Source organism: Notechis scutatus, chromosome 6 (assembly GCF_049901735.1).
Source record: "Notechis scutatus isolate UNSWTSFEM ecotype Mainland chromosome 6, rNotScu1.2, whole genome shotgun sequence".
NCBI lineage: Eukaryota > Metazoa > Chordata > Lepidosauria > Squamata > Elapidae > Notechis > Notechis scutatus.
Genome location: NC_142014.1, coordinates 14334039 through 14360712, shown reverse-complemented (window position 1 = coordinate 14360712; position 26674 = coordinate 14334039). Strand labels below are relative to the sequence as shown.

The 26674-nt window shown below is 37.3% G+C and overlaps 1 protein-coding gene across 13 annotated transcripts in view; it reads right to left on the bottom strand.

Moving 5' to 3' along the window:
- PLXNB2 (plexin B2) overlaps positions 1 to 26674 on the bottom strand; it is a 357594-nt gene that overhangs the window by 18790 nt on the left and 312130 nt on the right. For all 13 annotated transcript variants that reach the window (XM_026669041.2, XM_026669040.2, XM_087969402.1 and 10 more), the window contains 11 exons: positions 25570 to 25746; positions 23020 to 23156; positions 21917 to 22017; positions 16297 to 16526; positions 15396 to 15577; positions 12638 to 12704; positions 11768 to 11914; positions 9209 to 9365; positions 6085 to 6185; positions 5274 to 5358; positions 1946 to 2100 (listed from right to left, as the gene is read on the bottom strand). In XM_026669041.2, coding sequence (XP_026524826.1) covers positions 1946 to 2100; positions 5274 to 5358; positions 6085 to 6185; positions 9209 to 9365; positions 11768 to 11914; positions 12638 to 12704; positions 15396 to 15577; positions 16297 to 16526; positions 21917 to 22017; positions 23020 to 23156; positions 25570 to 25746 — 1539 coding nt within the window. The remainder of the gene's footprint in view (positions 1 to 1945; positions 2101 to 5273; positions 5359 to 6084; positions 6186 to 9208; positions 9366 to 11767; positions 11915 to 12637; positions 12705 to 15395; positions 15578 to 16296; positions 16527 to 21916; positions 22018 to 23019; positions 23157 to 25569; positions 25747 to 26674) is intronic.

Below are 26674 nucleotides of genomic sequence, written 5' to 3'. Positions count from 1 at the left end.
CCTTTTTGGGGTGATCTTTAAAACTGTAGCCCCACCCCCCATTTAATTTTTAGTTGTTATGTTTATGGGGTCCACTTGATACTAAGGTTCAGAGGTGGTATTCAGCAGGTTCTGACCAGTTCTGGAGAACCGGTAGCGGAAATTTTGAGTAGTTCGGAAAAACTGGCAAATTTCACCTCTGACTGGCCCCACCCACATCTTTTCTCTGCCTCCCAAGTCCCAGCTGATCGGCTGGGTCTCCTTTTGTTGCCCTGCACAGGAGAACAGAGCTGGCAAGCAGACTGGTGAGGTGGGGAGAGAACAGGGATTTTGCAGTAACCTTCCCCCTGGAGTGGAGAGGGAATGGAGATTTTACAGAATCCTTCCCCTGCCATGCCCAGCAAGCCACGCCCAGCAAGCCAAGCCACGCCCATAGAACCGGCAGTAATTTTTTTAAAAATCCCACTACTGCTAAGGTTCATTCATGGAAATAATCATAATATTGAGGATTAAGATTTACTTGGCAGAGTCCCTTAAAAAAAAAAAAAAAAAAAAGAACAGTGTAGGAAATCTGGTAAGATACAGGAGAAATGCCTGCAGATACATTCAGACCCCAAAATGCCCTGTTGAAAAACCTGGTTCAAAATTACATAACATTAGCCTTTCAATTATTGTAATTTGGGGGAAAATATTGTAATGGCTAAGTATGGTTTGTATTTAAGAGGAGAGCCCTAAGATGTTCATGTGCTTGACTTTAGATCCCAGCATTACTTCAGATATGGTCATAAGAGAAATTAAAAAAAAAGAAAAGAAAAAGAGGAAAGGAAAATGTAAGGGTTTTACATTCTTTGCAAAGTCAATATATCGTATCTAAAATTTGGATTTTTATTAAGATAAAGTTTTAATAATCTATCTTTAATGGATCTGTACAGCAGAATAGATTTTCAGAAGGTTGGACAGAATTTAACTTTTAATCTTATTGTACAACTAGCTCGATACCCATCCTTTGCTACAAAAATATGTGGTCAAGCTTAGTTTTGGGGGAGGAAAATAAGGGGAAAAAAAATCTGCCTTTGCCTACCAGCATCCATTGGTATTCATCTGGCTGACGTCCTGTCAGTGTGTGAGAATTGAGGGCTGTTTGGAAACTGAAACAGTATTTGCTGTGTGAGCAAGAAGGAGATAGCAAGGAGCCTGGGCGTGGCTTAGGTCAACTGTTCTGTACTAAAGCTGCTTAGTGCTGTGAAACTGAAACTGAAACTCCTCCCCTCTGCTTGTGTTTTGCATTTGAAACAGATTTCTTTTAAGGTGGGGAGAGGGAGTAGAACTCCTTAGCATCAGAGCATGTTAATAATAATATACGAAATACTAATGCTCTGATAGTCATTTTGAAAAATCCTTTCTTAGTGAGCACCTAGATGTCAAGAGGAACATACGTGCCAATTTTCAAGTTTGTAGGCTTTACAGTTCTGGAGATTTTGTGATGATGTGTAAGTGGGATTTCGCTTTTATATATAAATAGATTTACACTGTGCTGATTAGTGCTGACTACTGCTGTTGATACTTATATATTGCTTAGATTTTAAAACAATCTGTAGTTTTTAACATAATATATTAATTACTTAATAATAATTCACGAAACATTGAAAGTTCTAACCTAATTATATGATGGAATATTTGTTATCTCTTAGGATTCTTTATTTTCTAACAGACACATAGTATATTACTTCTGGAATTTTCAAAAAATAGGTTCATATGCAAAGATAAAAAACCCCTGAGTTTCTTTAACATCAACGAGGCTTAATTGAATCTATTAATTTCAGTGCAGCTATACAAGTATGTATCATTGTACCTGAATTCAGCCAATGCCTTTAAATCTAAATCTTAATCCTGAAGGAAAATTCTTCATCCAAACTCACTACTTATTTAAACATAATGAAACTTGTCTCTTGGCCGTCAATTTTACCTTCACAGAGAGTAGCCTTGTCAGGTAGATTTCAGTTATAGCTTTGGTCCTTTCCTTCTCCTTCATACTCCCTCTTTTTGATTTACCTTCATCAACTTCATCTACCGATCGAACTAGATGCCAGGTCTTATTTTCTTCTTCCAATAAAGCATGTCCTGAATAAAGCATAACATTTCAAAGCAATCAACAGATGAAATGAAATCCAGTGATTGAGCAATTGATCGCCATGCCTAAAATAGTATCCTCTGTACTGCAACTAAATGGCATATCTAATGGCCTGCAATAAATATTTGTATTTCATATAAAAATAAGCTCACATTATTCTTGCTTATAAGTTCCAGATTTTCGAACGAAAAAGTCAAGATAACTTTAAAGTAAAATGAGAGGGTCATTCCATGCCCCCCACCCCTTTCTCCATTCCTCACAGCTGTTTCTGACCATGGTTGATAATATGAGTTTGAAGAGGGGAAAACACAAAAACAGTAAGCTGGTATTTCCTAAAGTCTGCTGTTAAAGCCAGCTATTTTGTGATATGGTTTTACCTGTTTGTTGTTCATAGATCCTAAGAAATTTCAAGTAGATCCCAGCAATTCAAAGCTTATCTCATCTCCACAAAATTCAACAGTAACTTATACAGTTAGTCCTCTATTTATGACCACAATTAGGACCAGAATGTCCATTGGTAAGCAAGGCAGTTGTTAACTGAGTTGTGCCCAATTTTACGACCTTATTTGTCATGTTGATAAGCAAATTACAACAGTAAAATTAATCATGCAGTTGTTAAATCTATCCAGCTTTCCCTGTTGACTTTCCAAATTGGATGTTGGCTGGGAAGGTTGCAAATGGTTTTCACATGACTTTTGGGATGCTGCAAACTGTTGTAAATATATGCCAGTTGCAAAGTGCCTGAATTCTGATCACATGACCATGGGAATGGTGCAACCATCATAAATCTAAGTACTGGTTTTAAGTTGCTTTTTTCAGTGCAGTTGTAACTTCGAACAGTTGCTAAACAAAAGGATGTAAGTCAATGACTACCTGCAGAAACCCAGATGAACATACATTTCCTATTTATTTTCCTAAATTTATATTTAGGCCCTGGGACATTCTTATAAATGTAGTTTATCTGTTTAATTATACTGTACAGTTCACAGCAAAATGGGCACCGTGAATGATACAAAGGTTCAAGCAATTACAAGTCTGCACATTAAATATAAAACTTTTGATCTATGAAGCTGAATTGATGTACAATACTGGCAACCAATTAATTACAGTCACAGCACACTCACAATGCATATACGTCAGCAAGGTCAAAGCATAAACAATATGTACATAATGACATTTCTAACAATTTTGAATTGTATTGTTTTTATTCAGTTTCCAGCAACATCGTGACTTTGAGCAATCAGAGAAAAGGCCACTATAGTACATTGTCCTTTCTTTGGGCGAGACAGATAATTTCCAGAATACAAAGTAATGAATATCTGCCATTTTGCAGAACTATTGATTTCAAAAGACCAGTAATATAAAGAAATGCAAAGTCTAACTCTGCTGAATTATTTTATGCTATCATGTCCATTGTAAATGCTACCTAAATCCTGCTTTAAAAATTGTTGACAAATGTTGACAAAAATTGAACGACAAATGTTTTTGTCGTTCATGAACCCTGGTGGTGCACTGGTTAAAGTACAGTATTGCAAGCAAAGTGTCCTGTTACAGGCAAACTCTGTCCACAGCCTAGAGTTCAATCCTGATGAGGCTCAAGGTTGATTCAGCCCTCCATCCTTCCAAGACCAGTAAAATGAGGACCCGAATTGTTGGGGGCAATATGCAAATAATGTTTATATTGTAAACTGCCCAGAGACTGCTGTAAAGAGCTGTGGGGCAATATGTAAGTCTAAATGATATTGCTATGAACCCCAGCACATAACCTATAAAACAAACAAATGGACTGTCACTTTGACTGTCACATCATTATTTTCAGAATCATTTTCATAAATCAATGATTCAAGTTTTTAAAAATGAAGTCTGGAGAACATTTTTTCGTAGTCATGCTGGCTGCTAATCCAGAAGACCAGCTGCAAAGATCATGACAACCACTAGATGACAGTCAAGAGACACAGAAAACTTTGCTGTAAGCAGTAATGTCTGGAATTTTGCAGATAAAGACTGGTATCTCTATCTTGGATGGAGAGTCTTTGCAAAACCACTCTGTTCTTATTTTATCTTACTTATCTAATACCAGTTTTAACATTCTACAATTGGAGAAAACTCTATAAGTTACTAATAGCCAGGTTATTAATAGATGGAGGTCAGCACGACTGGATTCATATTTCCATGTAACTTGTTACTATTCAATTGTGTGCTATATATGATGCTGGAATGTATAGGAGAAGCCATATTATAGAAATACCAAGACTGTAAGTTGGAAAATGTCTGATAAATATTGAACATTGTTATTATAACCAAGATGCCTTACAGAGGTAACCAGACCTCCTGGGATAAAGAGAAAGAAGTTGAGTTAAAATAAAATATTTGTTATTATTAGAACACAGAAAAGCTATAATGATTTTCTCTAAATGCAACATTTGTAGAAACTAGCAAAAAAAATCAAATACTGAACAGGGATACAAAAAAAAGGAATAGTCAAACCAATTTTCCTACTTTCAAAATCCCACTGAAACGAATGCAGTCATTTAATTTAGAATGTGAAATGTTATTGCATTTATCCCCTAGGATCTTTAATTAGCTATTGCATTTACCTCTGTTAAAACATCACCGCTAAACAATTTACAAAGATACTTTTTAGTGAGCTCTAATCCTATTTTCTTTTAACTATTATTTAATAAAAACCAACTTTGAACAGTGTCTAGTTTTATCCAAATTGATTTTTAAAAGGAGAATCAAACCTCAAGGAATCAACCCAAAACAATCCTTTTTAAGCCACTATTTCTTTGTACAACTGGCAGGAGTATTTCAATCTCTTTTTCAATGGAAAACACTGTATCTGATTAGCCAACAAAGAACACCACATGTCACTGTCAGTGTAAGTTGCAGATTTGCCTAGTTCTCTAATGTTTATAGCTTTTCAAATAAACTTGTCTTAACTACATAGTAAATGTTAGCTTTCCAGAATTTCTCTGTATGGCATTTCCTACGTGGTTTAAAAGCTGTAGAAGGCTCTATCTTTACCACTAGTGAGCTTGTTTAGCAGCACATATCTCTATCCCAAGCTAGATGCTATGATTATATATGTAAACTCACAGTATCCACCTTGTTTTCTATCACAAAACAGAACTTGGCTTAAAGACTACCATGCTATACTTACGTTCCTCTGGCATGTCTTGCTGGTGATCTTCGGGCTGCTGAGAAATCCCCATTTTTGACAAGATGAGGGTAGCACCATCTCTTACCTTCAAGAACATACACACAACAAATTGGTGAGAACAGCAAAAATAACTCTTATTCCCATGCAGTTTCTACGTCCGATGCTAGCATTGTGTATGGTATAGCAATACATTCACCTTTCTAGGCCATTTTTTTTACAAGGCAATTATTCTTTTTGATTTAGTGTATGTATGCCACTGAAAGAGATGAAAAAAACCACCTAGTCTTCCATTTTAGTGGCCTCTTCATCTAAATACCCATTGGTGAATAAAACTGGGCCCATCTTTGAAGTCATTTGGGAAGGAGGTATCATGGACTGTTCTACCCAGAGTTCCTGCCTTTTACTGAAAGGCATTTTTATCAGTCAATCTCATATTCAGGTCCTCAAATGCTTTTGAGATTAGAAAAGTGACATTCACTGAGATTAGAGAGGATATGCTGCATTCCTTAAGTTTAAGCCTTACTTGAAGGACTTAACTGATAACAATTTCTGTGCTGGCTTTAAACAAAGATAACGTTTTTGATCTCTGATACAGAATTCGCCAGTTTCCAAAGAGCTGCATTCAATAATTGCCCTCTTGCGGCATAGCAATATAATTTCAGATTCTGAAACCAGGCTTTGTTCAAAGAAATAGATATTGGAGATGATAGGAAGGAAAGGAAATACTTTTTGAGACTGATCCTTTTAACGAGAAGTTGTGTGTTACTAAAAAGCAGCAAGGAGGTGTAACATTTCCAAAATGCTTCCTTACATTATAGTGCATCAGGGTATTGATGCGCTTCCATCTTCCTTCCCTTTGTGACGTTAAATCCAAGTCGGAGAGTATCTGTGCAGTAGATCCTGGACGCCATTCTGAGGAGCAATCGCAAGAAGAAAAACATTTTACAGGTGTCTACCCCAAAATAACCTGCATATAAAGGATGATTCCATCTAGCAAATTACTGAAGTTTTGCAGAATTATATTCTCTTCTCTGGGTCCACCCACCCAAGCAATCCTGTTTTTAAAAATGATAAATTGGATTTAATGGAAAAGTTATTTTCCTGTAGCATAGTAGAGTGGGAGAGCTCCTTTCCTTCCACCGACTCAGGAAGTCAGGTTAGAATATTCTGTACTGCTACTGTTGAGCCAGTCACTCTCTCTCAACCTGGCCCACCTCACAGAGATAACGTCAACACTGAAGCTGACCTGACCGAAGCCATTTTGAAGCTTCAATATTGCCACACTAGAGCTGAGGGATAGGGAGGGGGGATAGAGATAGCTGGGATTTTGTAGCCAAAACAAAATACTTTCTCCTGGAAATCAAGGACATGCCCATAGGTGGCCAGAGAGAAAGGAAGAGTGACATCACCAGGCAACAGGATGGCCACCTGACTGGACCATGTGACTTGATTGTTTGGGGGAGGGGAAAAACTTTTATTTTTAATTAGGTAAAAACCATGGGAAGCTCCAGAGTCTGTTTTCACCAGAATTGTGCCAAGATGATATATCCAATAAAACTATTTTTGATGACTCTGGTGGCCTTGAAGCAGGGGTGGGCTGTAAATAATTTAACAACCGGTTCTCTGCCCGGTGGCTGGGTGGGCGAGGCCATGGTGGGCGTGGCCTAGTCAGCCTCCTGCATCACCCTGGGAGCAAAAACCGGCAGCGAGGGGTCCATTTTTGCTCTCCCTGGGCTCTAGAGGCTTTCTTCAAGCCTCCAGGAGGTCCATTTTTGCCCTTCCCAAGCCTCCATACAGGCCCTGCACTTACCTGCGATCCAAAACGGGATGTGTGGGGGACTTCTGGGAGGGCCGGGCTGGGCCAACCAGTCATCGGAACTACCGGTTCGCCGAATCAGATGTAAAATTAACATCAGGTTCGCCCGAACCAGCACAAACCGGCTGAAGCCCACCCATGGCTTGGAGTTTTGTTTGCTATGGGATGATTAAATGGAACCCTGACATTTAGTGTTGTGGGGAAAATAGGAGCAAGGAGTATTAAGTATGTTTGCCAGCTTGAATTATTTATAAAAATAGTCAAGGTGGAATAAAAAGAAATACTAATATAAATAAAATGGTTAGCCTTAATAGGAGATTACACAGAAGAATCTCTTGATTTGATAATGGCCAACAGAGACTTGCTGTTCTCTAATGCTAGAATTAAGGAGGGCGTACACCTCTCCGTAAATGTGTGTTGTTGTAAACCTTTATTTTGGCAAGTGGCATATCTAGTTAAGATCCAATTTATTTTAATATTACAGACACACAGTTGTTTCCTGTAAGTAGAAATTCCCCAGATATTTCATTTTTGTAAAAAAAAGTCAAAATCATCGCTAGAGGAGGAAACTCTATTTAAGAGTTGAGATGTTTAGAAGCATAAAACATCCCCCCTAAATTGAGTTCCATTAAATGATTGTTTTTGTATTAGTATATTGTATTCAACTCTTTTTTTATTTTTTTTGGGGAGATCAAGAAACAATATATCTCAAAGTAAACATCTTAGCTTACATGGTGTAAGCGTCGTCTTATTGTGCTTGTGGGATACTGGCCAAAATTATATACCATTTTTAGGGAATGCTGCATGTAGTTCAGGGTAAGAATATTAACCTGGTTTGCACCTTCCCTGTATTATTAAAAAAAAAAATCTAAAAGCCAGGGGTGGGCTTCAAAAAATGTTAGCAACAGGTTCTCTGCCCAGTTGCTGGGCGGGTGTGGCCATGGTGAGCATGGCCAAGTCAGGCACCACGGTGGAAGCGGGGGGGGGGGCATTTTTGCCCTTCCCGGACTCCCGAGGCTTTCCTCGAACCTCCAGGAGGGTGAAATGGCCTCCCCAGGTTCCAGAAGCTCTCTGGAAGCCAGAAATGGGTCCATTTCTAGCCTTCCTGAACTTCCGGGAGGCCCGTTTTTTGCCCTCCCTGAGCCTCCATGCATGCCCTGCCCCTTACCTGCATCCAAAACAGGCTGCGTGGGGGGCTGGGCCAGCCAGGAGTGGGATTTGGGGGTCCTTCGAATTGTGAGAATCTCCTGAACCCTTGCAAACTCCCGGCAGCCCACCTTTGCTTAAAAGCTTTGATTGACCAAAGCCACAAAAGTCAAACACTTATTGTCGTATCAGATAATGTCCATGGCATATAGAACATTAGAATTTGGAGTCTTAAGGGAAATCAATGTAAAGAGCAGAAATTGACAAATGAAATGAAAGGAAGATAACTAGATAGCATGTCTATGAAAATAAATAGGAAGGGATATTACATATTTCCAGGTAGTCTAATCCTGTTGGCTGGAGTAGATTAATATATGTAGGGAAATTATCTGGTTTTATTTTTTTTTAAATCTTACTGCTTTTAAATTGTTTTTTTTTTAAATAATTAAAATTATTACTCTTAACAGGTATTTTTTCTACCTACAGCTCAGCTGAGTTAAACATTATTATATTGTTGGACACATTATGAATAGATTCTATATCAAATGTAGCATTTCTATATGGAAAACAGACCAGTAAATTGTTGGAACTAACATAAGGAAATTTTAACGCCACAAAACCTACAAGCCATACTAACCATAACACAAGAGAGACAAAGTGGGGAGACAGTTGTTGCCCTTGCTTTTCTCTAAATTTTATCTATTTGGGTAGGAAATTACAAGGGGAGCCCTATTTACCTTTCTTTATCAGACAGAGTGAGTACTTTTCAAATAAACGAGAACTTCTGAATGTATGGAAATTAGAAAAAAAATGGGGAAGAGTTTAGTGGGCAAAGTACTTTTCTTTTTACTCTTAAATCGTTCCATGGATTCAGGTGGAATTATTAAGACAATATCTTTTTGCTTTTTGCAAACGTTTGCATTTTGACAGCAATGTGTTCTTTAAAATACATTAAAAAACCCCAGATACATACCAAGAACAACACTGTCAGGCTTTGGCCACTGTGAGTAAGGCAGATTTCGATATACTTGGTCTATTATCTTTTCTTTTACTTGAGAAATGGTATCACAGTTGAGCACTTTTACAGGTATGGATTCTGAGCCTTCATCTTGAACTATCACATTTACAGTCTGGAAGGGTAGAAATTTCAGAGTTATTAAAATCACACAAGAAAAGTCAATGCTGGTAGAAACTTGTCTATTTATAGGCATTTAGACAGGTGGTGCAGTTCATGTCATTTCATACCCGTTTCTCTGTTTTTTGATGGAAATGGGGTCATCCTGAGATTTCTGTGAAAATTAATAAACTATTCATTACTTTTAACACTGAACCTACTGAAAATATAGAAAGCCTTCAATATATTTCTGTATCGTCGTAATTGGATTTTGAAGACTTTTTTTTTTTAAATTAAATTGAGACACATCATCAAGACTAGTGCACTAGCTACTGTTTGTAGATGCTTAGATTGGTCCATTAACCTTAAAGGAAGACACCCACTATATTAGAAACTCCCCGTCAAAACAGCAGAGAAAGCAATTTCCAGATAGGTAAAGCTTCACAGACATTTAATTCTTACTGCAATCCCAGAATAACAGTTTTGATTGAAATAGACTCAAGCTCTTAAATTATAAGAGGCAAGTGTAGTCATATCTGGCAAGCAAGTACATTTCAGTAAAAAAGCATGTATTACACATGACATTGAAGAGATATTTTGGTGAACACATTTTTTTACTTACATATATACACTAAAACATTACTCTCATGAGCCAATTGAGTAAGGGGTAGTTATCCATTAAGTCAAAAATTAAGCCATTTGCAGCAAATTATATTGTTTGCATATGCAAATTGCCATACATTATGTAAATTTAATGTTTAGTTAACCTCAATTTAATTGCCTCATTCAGAACACTTGTCCAGCTATCCTTTTATTACAAAGATATTTAGGCTGTCTGATTTACCAATCTGTAAATGCGTTTCAGCCAGCCCACCAAATGAGGTTGACTGTAAAATTACTCTATATGGTTTATTACAAATTACTTCCATAGTTTTGATTTGGCAATTAAAAATGATACATATTTAAACTTGACTAGAAGGTTCTTGTCTAGAGAGAGATCCCAAATAATGAGGCTGAACTACAATGCACTGCTTATCACATTGGCAGGTAAAGCAGCATTTACACATGCTTGATTTTACTGAATATAGTGGATTAATGTTAGTAATTAACTTATTAATTACTTTCCTGACATTAGATTTACACTTTAAAAATGGGCTGAAAAAACATATAATTCTAATAATCTATTATCTTACAGCCAGATCATCCACTGATGTAGTTTGCTTAATTTATTTGCGGATATTAAATTAAGGAGAAATTAAATAGTAAGTGAGAACTTGTCATAAAATGGATTGTTTAAGAAAGCCAAAAGTTCTTGATGGGTTCCCTATATAAATTTGGGAATAACAATTCTGGAAATCATATTGATGATCAACAACTGAAAACCCTGCCTTGACAGAGATGGTCATTTTGTCAATTCAGAGTTGCTGCTAAAGAATTGGGAAAGGATTTTAATATTTTCCTCTGCTTCTGAAATCCTGAGAAAAGCCTTCCTCTGAAGCTAATTCAGAATTAAGGGGAAGAAATTTTGGGAGTTTCTCTCCAAAGCAAATGGCAACTTCACCTGTATTTTTGATTAGCTAATTTGCAACTTCTTTTACAAAAAAAAAATATTCCACACATATTACACATTAATATCTCTGCAAAGATATAGTAATTTGGTTCTCAGCAAAGTAATAAAATTATTAATTGTACTAATATTCATCACATCTTCCAGTACTATTTTGGACCTTCTATGACCTTCAATGGCCATCCCAACTTCTTATCTTCAAGAAGAAGGAATTCCTTTTCTCTCTAGTTCACATGTGGTATTTTTAGGTAGGCTGGTTTCATGTACCTGAATATTATATCTTAGTTGACTTAATCCAGGGATGTCAAACTCACATCATCACGGCGGCATCACATGACATATCAGGACTTTCCCCCCTTCACTGGGCATGGGTGTGGCCAGCACATGATGCATCTGGCCCATGGGTTGGCAGTTTGACAGCCCTGATTTAGTCAATTAAAGTACCAAATATAATAACAGATCATTACATTAAGTCTTAAAGCTTCACCTCATTCTTTCTGTATGTATACATATGCAGCAATTAAGGTGCTGGACCAGGAGTGCTGACACACTGATTTTAGTCCTTCCTTACGTGTGGAAATTGGATAGACCAATCACTCTTTCTTTTCAGTAAACCAGGAAGTTGAAAAAGTTATTTCTAGCAACCCATACAGAACCAGAATTTCAATTATGACCCATAACCTTCAAAGTCTTCATCTTTCAGTGAATTGATTTGACTGATAATATTACTTTTCTATCATTCATGTTTTACAAAATACATACTGTAAATGGTGAAAAAATAGTAGGTCATATTTCAGAAGCATTTCATTTTTTTGAATATTCTAAAACAAATATTAATGAAAGCTACATACCAATTGTGAATATTCTACATCATCTCCCAACAAACCAGTGTCATTCAGTGTGTATTTGGCTTTCATTTGCACAGCATCCACTGGTCCTTTCTCTACTTGATGTTTGATAGCTTTGAACAATTTATAAAGAGGCTCTCCAGCATTATCCTGATAAAGTTGATGAAAGAGGAAAAAAAATGGTAAGTGAATCTACTTTGTGATAGAGAATTAGCATTCCACCACATTTGTTGAATGTTAAAAAACTTCTTAAGATCATATATGTCTGCAGACTACATTTTTCCATTGAATTTAAACTACCATTTGTAACTGCTTTCAGATCAAGACTAATGTGGCTATGTTTGGTTATTCTTATTGGTATATACTCGGAAGGCAGCACAATAAACTAAAGGTTAATATCAGTCTACAGTTTGATATACCATAAGGAAGGCTGAGCACCAAAGAATTAAGGCCTTTGAACTATGGTGCTGGAGAAGACTCCTGTGAGCACCTTGGACCGCAAGGCGATCAAACCGGTCAGTCCTAGAGGAGATCAACCCTGACTGCTCTTTAGAAGGCCAGATCCTGAAGATGAAACTCAAATACTTTGGCCACCTGATGAGAAGGAAGGACTCCCTGGAGAAGAGCCCAATGCTGGGAAAGATTGAGGGCAATAGAAGAAGGGGACGGAAGAGAATGAGGTGGCTGGATTGGAGTCACTGAAGCAGTCAGTGTGAGCTTAAATGGACTCCAGGGAATGGTAGAAGACAGGATGGCCTGGAGGAATGTTGTCCATGGGGTTGCGATGGATCAGACACGACTTCGTGACTAACAACAACATAGTTTGATATGATGTTCAAAATAAATGTACAGTGAATGCATTTTAGATCTTACCTTGAGGTACTGATACAGACAAATCGACATCCAATTAGAAAGCATTCTTTCCACAACGGTTTCAGATCTAAAAATTGTTTAAAAAAAAAACCTTGTGTTGAAGTACATGGTTAGGAATTGTACATGAATATGACAGCAACTAAACATGCATTATATGTTTTTCCCATTTCTCCATATCCAATGTATTCAAGCTAATGGCTTTGGAAAATATGAGGGTTATGCAAATCCTTTAAAAGAGGATTTGGTTTTGAAAGCTGATCCTATTTTGCTGATGAAGCAACTGTGGATGTTTTAGGTAGCTTTTGAAGCAGTTGTCAATCCCACTAGTTAAACCAGACCAGGAAATCAGCTTCACAAGAAGACTAAAACTATTTCTATGGAGATTGACTACTGTAACACAAACATGTAAATCTACTGTGCTATACCACCTCCTCTTCCTTATTAATTCAGTGAATTATGGAGATAATCAGTGTTAGTCACTTCCAAATGTTATCTGGCTGCTCTGGACTTTAAAAATGCTGCTGCTCCTTTTGCCCTGACAACAACTTCTTTAATATCTCCATCAATATGATCTTCTTTAGTCTTTATAGCAGTTGTGTGAATTTGGGAAAAAAAGACACAGCTGCTTTAATGATTAGGAAAGAGATGCATTGTATGCGCTCTTGCATTCTTCAAAAAGCCTCTTTGAAAATATTTCTGAAGCTCTCCAAAACAAGTCATTGCTCTGTGTTGCTGTTGCAGTGAAGCAGGGTTAGTAGATGTCCAGAGCTAGAAAGATTAGGCTAAAATTCTCACTTCTTCCTGGATGACTTTAGACCAGTCACTCTCTCTTGTTTAACCTTTCTCTCAAGGTCACTGTGAGGATAACATGGGAGAAGAACCATATATATGTGAGCTCCTGAGGCAGTATAGGGCAAAAATCAATAATAGTAATACAGTAAATAAAACATTATCTCAGTGAAGAATGTGCTGACTTTCCTGCTGTCATACAGTATAGGAACTACCTGTGTTGTGAGCTGTGGGAAATGCTAAAACTGTCAGAAAGATAAACATGCTCTCATGAGTCTTCCTCTCAAATAATTATACCAGAAATCTGATTCTAGAGGTTTTTTTTTCCTGAGGTACAACAATGAATTAAGTGAAGACCAAGATGCTTGCTTCTCATTTTTGGCATGAACAAATATTCTAATTTCAAAATTAAGTAAAATTACATCCTGTACTATGAGAAAGAGAAAGAGAAAAGAGAGAGAGAGAGAGAGAGAGAGAGAGAGGGAAAGAGAGAGAGAGGGAAAGAGAGATGGGGGTGGGAGAGAAAGAGAGAGAACATCATACTCTGGAACAGTTAATTCACATTAGAAAGAAAAATGCTGAAATTAGTAGGAAACAGAACACAACTCCTTAACCAAACAGGTGAGAAACATGGTAGACCTCACATAATAATAAGTAAATAATATAAAAGTAAATAAACTGTATATACCAGTTTAATTATGGCATAAATTAAAAAAAAAAACAAGATACCATAATATGGCCTTCATAAAGAATCAGAGGCTTTACTTTCATAACTAAATGCTGCTATTCTTTAATAATCAGTGATGAATGGTCAGATTTTTGCAGTTGTCTCAAGCTGACAACTTGGTTGCTTATTTGGAAAGTGAGAAATCCAGGGGTGGGACTCTACCAGTTCGCACCTATTCGCTAGAACCGGTTGTTAACATTCTAAGCAGTTTGGAGAGCCAGTTATTAGAAGAAATTATTGGCCTAATCCTGTAAGGAAGGCAGGAAGGAAACATTCTGGTGTTGCTTACAAAAACTGCCTCTCCGTTAACTCTTATTACATTCTTGGAATGATTAGACTTCCTTTCTCAGGAACATCTCTGGAGTTTTTTCCCACTCCTTTGCTGGTACTTTGCTTGTGTGGAGTGACCATTCAAAGTTACAATGGCACTGAAAAAAGTGACTTATGGCCATTTTTCACACTTATGACTGTTGCAGCATCCCCACAGTCATGAGAGGCCAGGCGAGAAGATGCGTGCCTCAATGTGAGTGATATTGAGTTGGCCACATCCAGCCAATAACATGACCACCAAGCCATGTCCACCCAGTCACATGACCACCAAGCCACGCCTACCACCTAAGCCATGCCCACAGAACCGGTTGTTAAAATTTTTGAATCCCACCCCTGGAGAAATCTATTTTAACAGTGCTTGCCTGTGGCTCCCAAGCTAGCTAGCTGCACTCAGATGAAATGGTGGGTGCATCTCATCATCACCACTGGAGCAAGTCAACGGATTATTTGGCTTCTCCATGAGTGGAATGAAGTGGTTGGGAAAGCAGGATATCAATCTTATCTTGGACAGCAAAAACATATTGGACCTGCCCAGTTGTAATAGGAGACATGGTGGTTCAGTGGTTAAGATGCTGAGCTTATCAATCAGAAAGGTCAGCAGTTCGAATGTTTAGCACTGTGTAACAGAGTGAGCTCCCGTTACTTGTCCCACCTTCTGCCAACCTAGCAGTTCGAAAGCATGTAAAAATGCAAATAGAAAAATAGGGACCAGTTTGGTGGGAAGGTAACAGTGTTCCATGGGCCTTCGGCATTTAGTCATGCCGGCCACATGACCACGGAGACTTCTTCGGACAGTGATGGCTCTTTGGCTTTGTAACGGAGATGAGCACCGCCCCCTAGAGCCAGAAACGACTAGCACATATGTGCGAGGGGAACCTTTACCTTAGTTGTAATATATTAAACCTTCCCTACCTTCGGAGCATCAGTTTAGGATTTTTGGCCACAACATACTGCTCCATAAGTTCCAAAAACAATGTCCTCATGATGTCAGTATAGTATTCTAGCTTCCCATGCAAAGCCACGGTCAAAAGAGATGCAAAATATACTTTTGCACGGGCAGAAAATTCCTTTTGCTTTTCCAACGTGTGAATGAACTAAACAGAAACAACAACAACAAAAACAGATATATGAATGAAACAGTTGAGGCTTATTCTTTTTATTGGTCATTCTGGAAACATAGTATAATGAGATAAAAATTGGAATACAATACATTCCAGAAGAATTGAATATAGTTTTTGTGGTTCTGGCCAGATAAACTGAGGATTTTGTTTAATGCACTTCTTTTGCATTCAGTTTATCATTTGCAACAATTTCGTGCACATGTTCAGGACTCTGTTTGATGCTTTAATTTTGGTTAATTTGATCCCTGGCATATATTAAACAGGGTGCAAACAGGGCAGGGCAGCAACATCAAAATAACAAGGACAACTGAAGTCTTGTCCTGGTACTTCTTTAAAAAGGGTGGGACGACTTCATTTGACAGTTGCTTCCACCGTGTTGCTGCTGTTGACCTTTCATAGATATCCCTGAATATATAAGAAAAGGGTGGGATCTAATTGCATTTCATGGTTGACATAACTATATAATGAATGTAATGGGTACCGGCTAATAGTATTTCTGGTGAATACCATTCTTCCACAGATGACAGGTACAGGAACAAAATTATGTAAGATGCTATTATACATCACAGACACAGCTTTACAAGATGTTCAGGACACAAAATATGCAGATTAATTTATTATTCTAATAAACAGATGTATCAAATGAAAAAGCTTTTTAGCAACATAAAAGTTGACCTTTATTTTCTACTCACATTAATGAGGAATGATTTACTGTTGAGCAGATTGGAGAACTGATTCAATGCCTGTTCTACGGTTGGCCGTCTGTTTTCAGGAATGTCCAATTTTCCGGTGATCATTACATCTTTTTCTCCGTCTTTGGAGGGCAGAAAGAAGACTCTGTCCGTATAGGTTTTGTAGTCAAGCACTGGAATTCTTGCTTCGTTGATGTCATTTGTCTGATCCTCCATTTCTATCATTAAATCTATGCAACAGGAAATAATGTTAAAGCTTTAGCAGAAAATAATAATATTGATTTAATTATTGCTACCCTGAGCAAAATATCAAAATGCTTTAATTGACAATTCTCTTAACTTATTACAACAATACTTACACCCAACCAGGAAAGAGGAGTTTTGGTTTTAAACACATTTGTGAATGTCTGATTTAAATTACGATTACTTTTGAATAAACATCATCACCATTCTAATCTTAGAATGAAATCATTGGAAGAGAAAAACTCTCTCTTTAGTTGCTCTAGTTGTTTTTCTTGGCAATACTTTGGAAGGCTATCCTGGGGGCTGCATTACAAAAATAATGTGTAGGGCAAGGACAAAAATTGATTTCATTACACTGATATGTAAATTTAATTGAAATTAAATGTGGCTAATTTGATTAATCTCTAGTTCATGTATTTAATAATTTTCACTATCTGTCACATGAAAATTATAATTTGCTGCAAACCTTTAATGGTATCTGAAGGCTGTAAACAAGATTTTTCTGCAGGGGAGAAAGGACAAAAGAGCTTGAGTTTATACAGCTCTGCATTCACACACACACACAGCCCACTGAGACTAGGATATTTTTGTGTTAATTAGATCAGAATGAATCCAAATCTCCCAGGTCATATTCTCTATCCACAAAGTGGAACTGGTTCTTAATTACAATCTACCAACAAAAGGTCCTTGAACTTTTATTTGTCTATAGGAAGGCAACGGTCTCATCTTGCTGTTACAGTCCAGCTTAGCTCTATTATGTTATCAAAAAGAAAGGCAGCCAGGAATTCTTGCTCCCTCCGATTTTATCTTGCTATAGCTTTAGAGATGGGATTGGGAGAGGAATGGAACATACTAGCACTGTCCTTTTCTTGAATTGCTTTCACAACATTCCTCACAGCGCCCAAATGGTGAAAAGTGAGGGCGTCCATCATCAGGGACATTGAACTGATCCCACTTTTACAAACCCATAACCGTGTGACCATAAAAATCAAGCATGCTTTTCCACACTCTTGGGACAGGGACAAATTACTCAATGTGCTAGATACGTAGCTATTTTTCATTAAAAAGCAAAACAATATAATACGTTGCATGAATGTGCATGAATGCCAACCTGAAATTGAAATTACCATAGCAGTATGGGAATTTAATCTTTTTTCTCTTTTGTTTGGAAAATACAGAGAATACTTCTTTTGTGTGTATTGTTATTTCTTCACTTTGAGAAAAAAAAAAACTTAATCGGCACCAATTAAATGTTAAAGGAGTATATATTCAGTAGATGAATTTTCTAAAACAGTCCTTGGAGGAGAAGGATTAAATTTCCTTCAAATGCTGTCAGCTGGTGCTCCATTCAAAATCCAAGAAAGAAATACTTAGACTCCTTTAATCAGAGAAAAGATATCTTTTACTGGAAATCAAGTGGTAGCAACAAAAGAATTCTGAATCTGAGAAAATGGGCGCGTAAATCACATATACAAAGTAATGGCAACGTTCCCACCCCCAATAGTTCAATTGGCTCATCCAATTAAAAGTTGTGTATATAATCATGTGGGCATCTCCAGGTGGTGATGAGGCTTCTGTCCGTTGACCTTGACATAGTTTGATAAAGGGTTGCAGCTGCGCATAGCATAGGATAGAAACCTAAGCAAGAATCTACCCCCCACCCAGCTTATACAGTGCTGGTTTGTAACACCTCCAGCTCACTTCCCATAACCATTCCCCCCTCCTCCCCCCGTTACTTATGACAGCCGAAAGATGCAAAGCAAAGGGAGAAAATCTTGAAGGCTGACAAATGCATTGTAAGTCTCAGAACAGATCTACCATTAAATGAACTAACAAAAAAGAAAAGAAAAAACAGTTCCACATTACACTGTAAACATATTGAATTACTTTTTTTAAAAAATGGATAACTTCTTGTTAGACTGTAACAGAATGTGAGAAAAGGGTGCTGGGGAAAATAATAATATTGTTTTAAAACTATTCTTATTATTTTTTTTATTTTTATCCTGCCTTTAGTACTTTATAAGTACCTCAAGGCTTTGAAGATACCTAATACCCTGTGAGGAGAGTTGGGCTGAGAGAGTGTAGCTGCCCAATGTCACCCAGTTGGCTTTCATGCACAAGGCAGGATTAGAACTCACAATCTCTGGCTTCTGGTCCAGCATCTTAACCACTATGTCATTCAAAAAAAAAGAAAAGTCCTACTCCAAAATACTGTTTTTTGTGGGATTCAAGTTACCATAGACTTACACTGATATCTTTTCCAAGTTTTTTAGAACAGGTTGGGAAGGTTGCTAATGGCAATCACATGATTCAAGTCTTTCAACTACTATAAATCCCTGCCAGTTACAATGGTTGTAAGTTAAGAGCTGAGTGTATGTGTATTTCCATTAAAAGGAGAGAGAGAGAAAGAGAGAGAGAGAGGGAGGGAGGGAGGAAGGGAGAAAGAGAGAGAGAGAGAGAGAGAGAGAGAGAGAGAGAGAGAGAGAGAGAGGTAACATGAGAAATGAAGGAAAACCTCTTGGCTTTTCTATAAAAAACACACACAGGGGGTAATACAATATAGTAATTATAAAGAAAAAAGGTCTCCTTTCACAACTGTGATGTGTGACTCAAATTCTATTTATTGTAAATATTAGTTTGGAGCTATTGTAAGAAAAGTAGTAATTAGAATCTAAGGGTGAATTCTCTTTCCTTCTCTCTTTTCACAAGTAAACATATAGTACTTTTTCCTGAAAAACTGCGGATAACTAAAAGCATGTAAGACAAGAAAACTCCGGCAGCATAGGTACTGTTTCCATAATAGTGTTATATTAATAAATATGTTAATTTAATATAAATTATATGTATGTTAGTGGTCAGCAGAGTGAAGACTGATATCTGTGATTTAACAAAGATCAGAGAAAACACATTAGGTCAATCCAATTTCTTTTAAATTTGACACAGGGGACAATTACTTTTGTCCACTTATACTAGAAGATGTCTGCATTACTGACAAGATCTTCAAGTTAATTAATCTAATAGCCTCAGAAATTTCTGTTGATTATAGCAATAAAAAAATTAAGAAATTCAGTGAACAATTTAGCATCTACAAGAGATCTTAAGATTCCTGGCTAGTAGTGGTCCAAATGTAGTTATCTTTTGACAAAGAATTAGATAGTAGAACTGAATAATCAGTGGAAAGAGAAAAAAATCAAAGAAGAAAAGTAATTTCAACTTTCAAGGCAAAAGAGAGCAGGAACTAGACAGAATTAGCAAGGATTAAAGGCAATATACTGACATGTTCTCTGCGTTAGGCAAAAAGATATCTTTGTACCTTTTGCTAAATAAAAAACTGAAATAGTATATATAATACATACAACATGATTTTGGGCTCTACTTGTGAAATTAATCAAACTGGAATCTGGTACTTACACACAGCTTCTATCTAGGCCAGCCTCCAAATGATTGAGGGCTGTTCTTGGAAGCCAAAAATGATCTTATGAGGCCTATGACAATTTTATGGCTTTAGGTAGGCTGAAGTCATTGATAAGGGTGCAGCATAGTGCCAAATTAAATCAACAATATGATTTCCTCAAACTCACAAACATGAGTTTGAACTGCTATCAGCAAAGAACCAGCACATGAATAAGATGGTATCCATGAATCAAAGAGGTGAAAATTTCTCACCTGCTTCAAAATATGCCAGCTTGAATGTATAATGAGGCATAACAGATTCAAGACAGATGTGTGCATTTTGAAATTCCAGAACTGTGAAATCATTACGTCTAAAATTCTTACAAACTGAAGTTTTCAGATAAGTCACTTCCTGATTGCGAAGTTTAAATTGACACAAACACCATATGCCTAAAAGTGACCTAGGCTGCATTCCTTAAATCTTGTTGAAAACTGTATTGATAGCATATTTCTACTTTGACTGCTATCTTAGATATATAAATACAATTTTTATTCTTTATTAACACAAGATAATGCAATCCAAAGTTGCATTAACAGAGGGATACAATCAAGATCAAGTGAGGTACTAATACCACTCTATAAAGCCTTAGTAATACCACACCTAGAGTAGATGTTGAGACTCTAGAAAAAGTACAGAGAAGAGCAACCGGGATGATTAGGGGACTGGAGACTAAAACATATGAAGAACGATTACAGGAACTGGGCATGGCTAGTCTAGTGAAGGGAAGGACCAGGGGAGACATGATAGCAGTCTTCCAATATTTGAGGGGTTGCCACAGAGAGGAGGAAGGGGTCAAGCTATTTTCTAAAGCGCCTGTAGGTCAAACAAGGAATAATGGAAGAAAACTGAAAAAGAGAGATTTAACCTGGAAATAAGGAAAAACTTTCTGACAGTGAGAAAAATCAACCAATGGAACAGCTTGCCCTCGGAAGTTGAGCATCATCACTTGAGACTTTCAAGAAGAGATTGTACTGCCATTTGTCAGAAATGGTGTAGGGTGTCCTGCTTGGGCAGGGGGTTGGACTAGATGACCTACAAGGTCCCTTCCAACTCTGATTATCTGTTATATAGTATATTGGGTAAAGAGATGCTTCTTTGATAAAGGCTTGTCTTTGCTGACTTCTGAGATATATTTTCAGTGTTCCAGTCTATTAACTATCCTAATATTTCTTGGTCATTTTCCATGTAAGTACTAACAAGGTCTGTAACTGAAAAGAAATAATTTCTATCATTGCTTCTATTTTATCCGATGTTTTTCTGCAGTCTAAAACTCTAATAAATTTCTACAAATTAAATTATATTTGGAACCCTCTCTATCCAGTTGAAAAGCTAGTTGTGAAGCTGATCAGCTTGTCTGGCCTCAAAAGTCTAAGTAGGTACAGATCTTGGTAGTACTTACATGAAAGATGACCAGGAAATACTATGGCAGTTAATAGACTGAAAAAAAAATATCCCAGAAGGCAGCAATGACAAACCTTGATTGTTGCAAAGAAACCTATTTGGATGAGTCCATGAATCACTAGTAATTGAGCTCGTTTCAACAGAGATTTTACTTTTCCCCCTTCAGTCAACAGGAGCATAACTTTCAAATATTAATCCATTTTCTGTTGAAATACAAACTGATTTACTATGTCCCAAGAGAAACATCTTGATGATTTTATTATCAATGATTTACTTCTTGATATGTACTATTTTGTTTCTATTTTAAAAATGCAGTAAATGTTTAAAAATACATTATCTTTTTATGGATAGCTTTTGGATCATTTGCCAGAAGAGTAAGCCATTCTTAAGTTAATGTAGTAATCAAAAATGTTTTTGCTTCCTGCACATTCTCTAAAGACAGTTTAAAGCAGACAGTAGTAGGCCTTCAATACATCTTGTGAATTCTCCAGAGAATTCTAGGAAATCCGGCATCAGTCACACCTGTAAATTCCTTTTTGCACCGATCTCTGACGCTTTCCTCCAAGCCTTCAAGTTGTGATTTAATTTTTTCGTATTCTCGTTCTGCTTGTTGGCTTTTCCGTCTATAAGGAATAGAGAAGTTCAGAAAAGTTACAAACTGTAAAAATAAATCATTTTATAACAGTAGAGGTATCTTTAGAAGTACAGGGTTATATTTTATCTTAAGCTATAAAATAAACACATAGATCTAAATTAATTAAATGTTTAATGTTATATTGACTCAAAAGCACATTATTGTGAGTTTAAGTTATAATCATTTCTAGCTTTTACCAAACTTGTTTATGAATTTAATTTATATTCAGAGTGATATTTTTAACCAATATGGATCTCAACAGCCAGATAAATTCAACCTTTTAATACACAGACACATGCAAATATCATTTCATGTTTTCATCTTTTTTTCCCATTTTCTTTCTACAAATCTATCAAGACCAGAGGGAAAATAATACATATTTAGCACATGAATGCTAAAAACTATGATATGGAAAAGACACTTTGGAAGTAACCCATAGGGTATGTTTGTGTACAATGAAATCATGAAAATGTATGCACTATGATTAATATGCAAGTATTGTGATGCGTAAAATATTTTGGAAATCATCACTTTCAAGGAACAAAAATCAATATAGATGTTTCTAGCAAAGATCCCTGGAGTGGATGAACCCAATACCCTAGCTGCAGAATTCACATATATCTTACAAGTAATATGTTGTACGTTTTATTTTATGGAGTAGTTCCTTGAAGGAGAAAACCAAAGCCTGCCTTTCATTATTTTTAGTATGATGTGAATGAAAACCAGCTGCCCTGAAAAGATATATAACAAGAAGTTATCTCTCTTCCCCCCCCACAATTTAATGTGATATGGTCAGAAAATGGCCAGTTAAGAAAAGCTACCATATCTATTCTAGATTGTCCCTTAAATCCTAAGAGTAAATTCTGTAGCTGCCGTGAGAAGTTTAGGGAAGAAAGACAGCCTTGCCTACAGAGATTCCTCCCACATTTTTCTCAAAAAATCAGTTTTGCCTTTATTATTTGTACAACAACTGATGACAATAAAAACTTACCTGTAGCAAATGACTGAGATGATGATAATGGCCACCATGGGGATAATTACCAATGTCAAAATCAGACTCAGTGGCACATCGCTGACTTGAGTATATTCCACTCTTCCTAGGACCCATTCTTTGAAGCCAAATTTTACCTAGGGAGATAACTGCAATTCTTAAAAACATATTTTGATAAGCATTCAATGCTTAGTTATATACAATTTGGGCAATTTAAAAGAATCAAAATAATAGAAGCTAATTGGTGTATGCAATTCACATTCCAGATGTATTGGGATTAAATTTTCAGAATTACCAGCTAGTGTAGACAACAGTTTTGGAGAAATGGCCCCAACATAGCTGGAATGCACCAGTTTTGGAAAGATAATCTGGAAAGAACCCTCGTTACAAGACAACAAAGTGGCAATAATTATTGAAACAGAACATGACCCATACATATTGTTAGATCTGGAGGAGTGGGCGCAATAACGGAGACGAGGCATCGATAGTGACTCAGTTCAACTCTTTAATAGTGACTTCAGAACAGAGCAACAATTAGGGCAGCAGCAGCTCTTTTATAGAGCTGGCTGCTGTCACAACAACCAATGAAATCGAACTAACCGCTCTAAAAGCGTCCAATCAGAGACGGCCCGTTGTCAGCCAATCAAATCAGCCAGAATCGGCCAATCATGATTCGCTTATCCGCGGGCCAATCCGAAGTGCAGGATTACAAGCCTGCTGCTGAAGCAAGCTAGCATAGTTATTGTCAAATGAGTTTGTTTAGTTCGTAACACATATGAAATATAGAAACACTGGTTGAATTTAGTCCAAACCATAATGGTTTTAAAAATGATTAATTATGCCCATTGTTAACAACAGACAGTCATTTCAATCCTACTTTCGGCCCTTTCAGGGCACTTAAAACAGTTCTAGATGAAAACAGGAATAAACAAGAACATTGTCAAAGAGAAAATTTAAACAGATCTGTTTAGGTTTACCAAACCTACTAGGAGTATATTGTGAATGAAGCAGTATGAAAGTTTTATAAACAAATTAAAAATGATGGATCATTTAAGGGAGTTTGTGACAAATTTTAAAAATATTCTAAACCAGAAAAGCAAGAAATATGAGAATAACTTTTGAAAGTGGATTACCAGATTGAGTAGATTATGGGACAATAGTCATGTCCATATGAATGGCATTTGGGTAGGCAAGTTCACATAGAGAAAATAGTCCCCCAGAAAGTTAACTGATAATCCAATGTATACAAATCAATAAAAACAAAGTGCTAAACCGTATTTGGTTTTAAACATGATTTGTTGAACATATCAAAGTGGACTAATTATCACACACATTAAGCAGAAACTATAGTTTATAAATCACAATGGCAGCAATATAGAGCTAACATTGAACAGATCACCCTATGCTTAATACTATTATTGTGGCCTGCCAGCTGCCAGCAGAGCTGGTGGCAGACTCGGACAGTGAGGAGGTTGGGGAGGAACTTTGGTTAGTCCTGGAATCTGGAGAAGGCTCTGATGGGTCCTCTGAGTCAGAGGCAGAGATGGGGCCAGGGCCCTCTGACATTTATCAGCTGCCTTTGGAGTCAGAGATAAGTGGGGACAAAGAACAACTGGAGCCTGTTCCTGATGCGCGTATGCACAGAGCTGTCAGGAAAAGGGAACTACTAAGGAACAGGGGTCGACACAGAAGAAAAGGCACAAGTGGACACTGATTGGCCTCTCCCATAGGGAATAAATAGGAACAAAAGGGGAGGGGTGTTTGCAGGAGACAATTAGTTCACTTATTATTGTGAAGATTTGCTTATCTGAGTTTGTGCCTCACAGAAACTCTTTGCCATGTATTTCCTTTTATACAGCATTGCGACTGTAAACTCTCAGCCTGGCAACTATCCAAGGACTGATAAGGTCTGTTCTTGCAATTAAACCTGGGAAGGATTATTGCCAGGACTTTTCTGGGTATGAATGCCAGGAATTCACATTAAACCAAATAAAAAGGGTTTTTCTTCAGGACAAGGAATCTGTTTCATGATTCTGTTCAGCCTGGGTCAGAACAGCTGTAAATGGATCTAGGCAGACTGCTGCACTCTCAAATTAATTTTTTATTGTGGTCACCATTTGTCAGCTTCGCTTAACATGAATTGTCTGGATGGGATGCCTGCTAAATTCACACTAAAGAGGAGTTGACACATGTGATTGAAGATTCCTGGGATGCCGTTCTGTTTCATTGAGGTGACAACTCCGAATGTTAATAAATACAAGCCAAAATTTTAACCTATAGAAATCTTGCCCAAATCAACATCCTTCCAAATTCTGAGTCATCATGAACTTGCTGATTAGGAATCTGAAAATCTGTAGACCTCGACTGTAAGTGGTTTAGCAAAGAAAGAAAACAGTTTCCTTATATTTTGTTGAAAATAGGTGATAGCAAATGGAATTGGGATTCTTGTTGAATACATTTTAAGAGAAAACCAAAATTATTTATAATTGCAAATCTTTGTATTCAATTCTATATCATACTACTAAAAATATATAGAAAAAAGTGACCTACAATAAATTCTGGAAGGTTGTTGACTGTATCTCTTTTTTGCCTCCGTTTGGGTAGAGGTTGCTCTTCAGGTGGTTCACAATATAAATCCTTCTCAGTTAGAGTTGTTATGTTGCAGGGTTCTTCTCCGACAAATGCACGAGCCTCATCGATTGTCATTGCTTTGTTCAGATTACTACCCTAGATAGAAAAACAAAATGAGCCACTTTAGCTATTTGCTAATTTAAATCTTTTTCAAAGTAGGGTTTATGGGTGCAAGGAGCAATGGAAAAGAAACATTCCAAGGTCAATACATTAATCTATTGTATATGTCTTATCATAAAAGACAAGAGCTGAGTCACCACATTATAAAAAAGATGTTGAGGCTCTAGAAAAAGCACAGAGAAGAGCAACCAGGATGATTAGGGGACTGGAGGCTAAAACATACAATGAACGGTTGCAGGAACTGGGCTTGGCTAGTGTAGTGAAGAGAAGGACCAGGGGAGACATGATAGCAGTGTTCCAATATTTGAGGCGCTGCCACAGGGAGGAAGGGGTCAAGCTATTTTCTAAAGAACCTGTAGGCCAGACAAGGAATAATGGATGGAAACTGAACAAGGAGAGATTTAACCTGAAAATAAGGAGAAACTTTCTGACAGTGAGAACAATCAACTAATGGGAAAGCTTGCCCTCGGAAGTTGTGGGAGCGCCATCACTTGAGACTTTCAAGAAGAGATTGGACTGCCATTTGTCAAAAATGGTGTAGGGTCTCCTGCTTGGGCAGGGGGGTTGAACTAGATGACCTACAAGGTCCCTTCCAACTCTGATTATCTGTATCTGAGTTTATAACTATATTAAATCAAGATACTCAATGCAGATGACATGCTAGAGCAGGGGTGTTGGATCCGGCCTGAGGGGTGCTTAGATCTAGCCCACAGGACCACCCTGGAAACAGCAAAGGATTGGCTTGCAGTGCCTCTGCCAGCAAAAATGGAACTCTGTTTTTGGCCACGGCAGCCCTCTGTTTTTGGTGCCTCCTTCCCAAAGCTCCATTTTCGATGGCAGAGGGCTGCAGGAGGCCATCACAGCCAAAAATGGTGCCTGGGGGTGAGTAGGTGGGCTGTGAGCT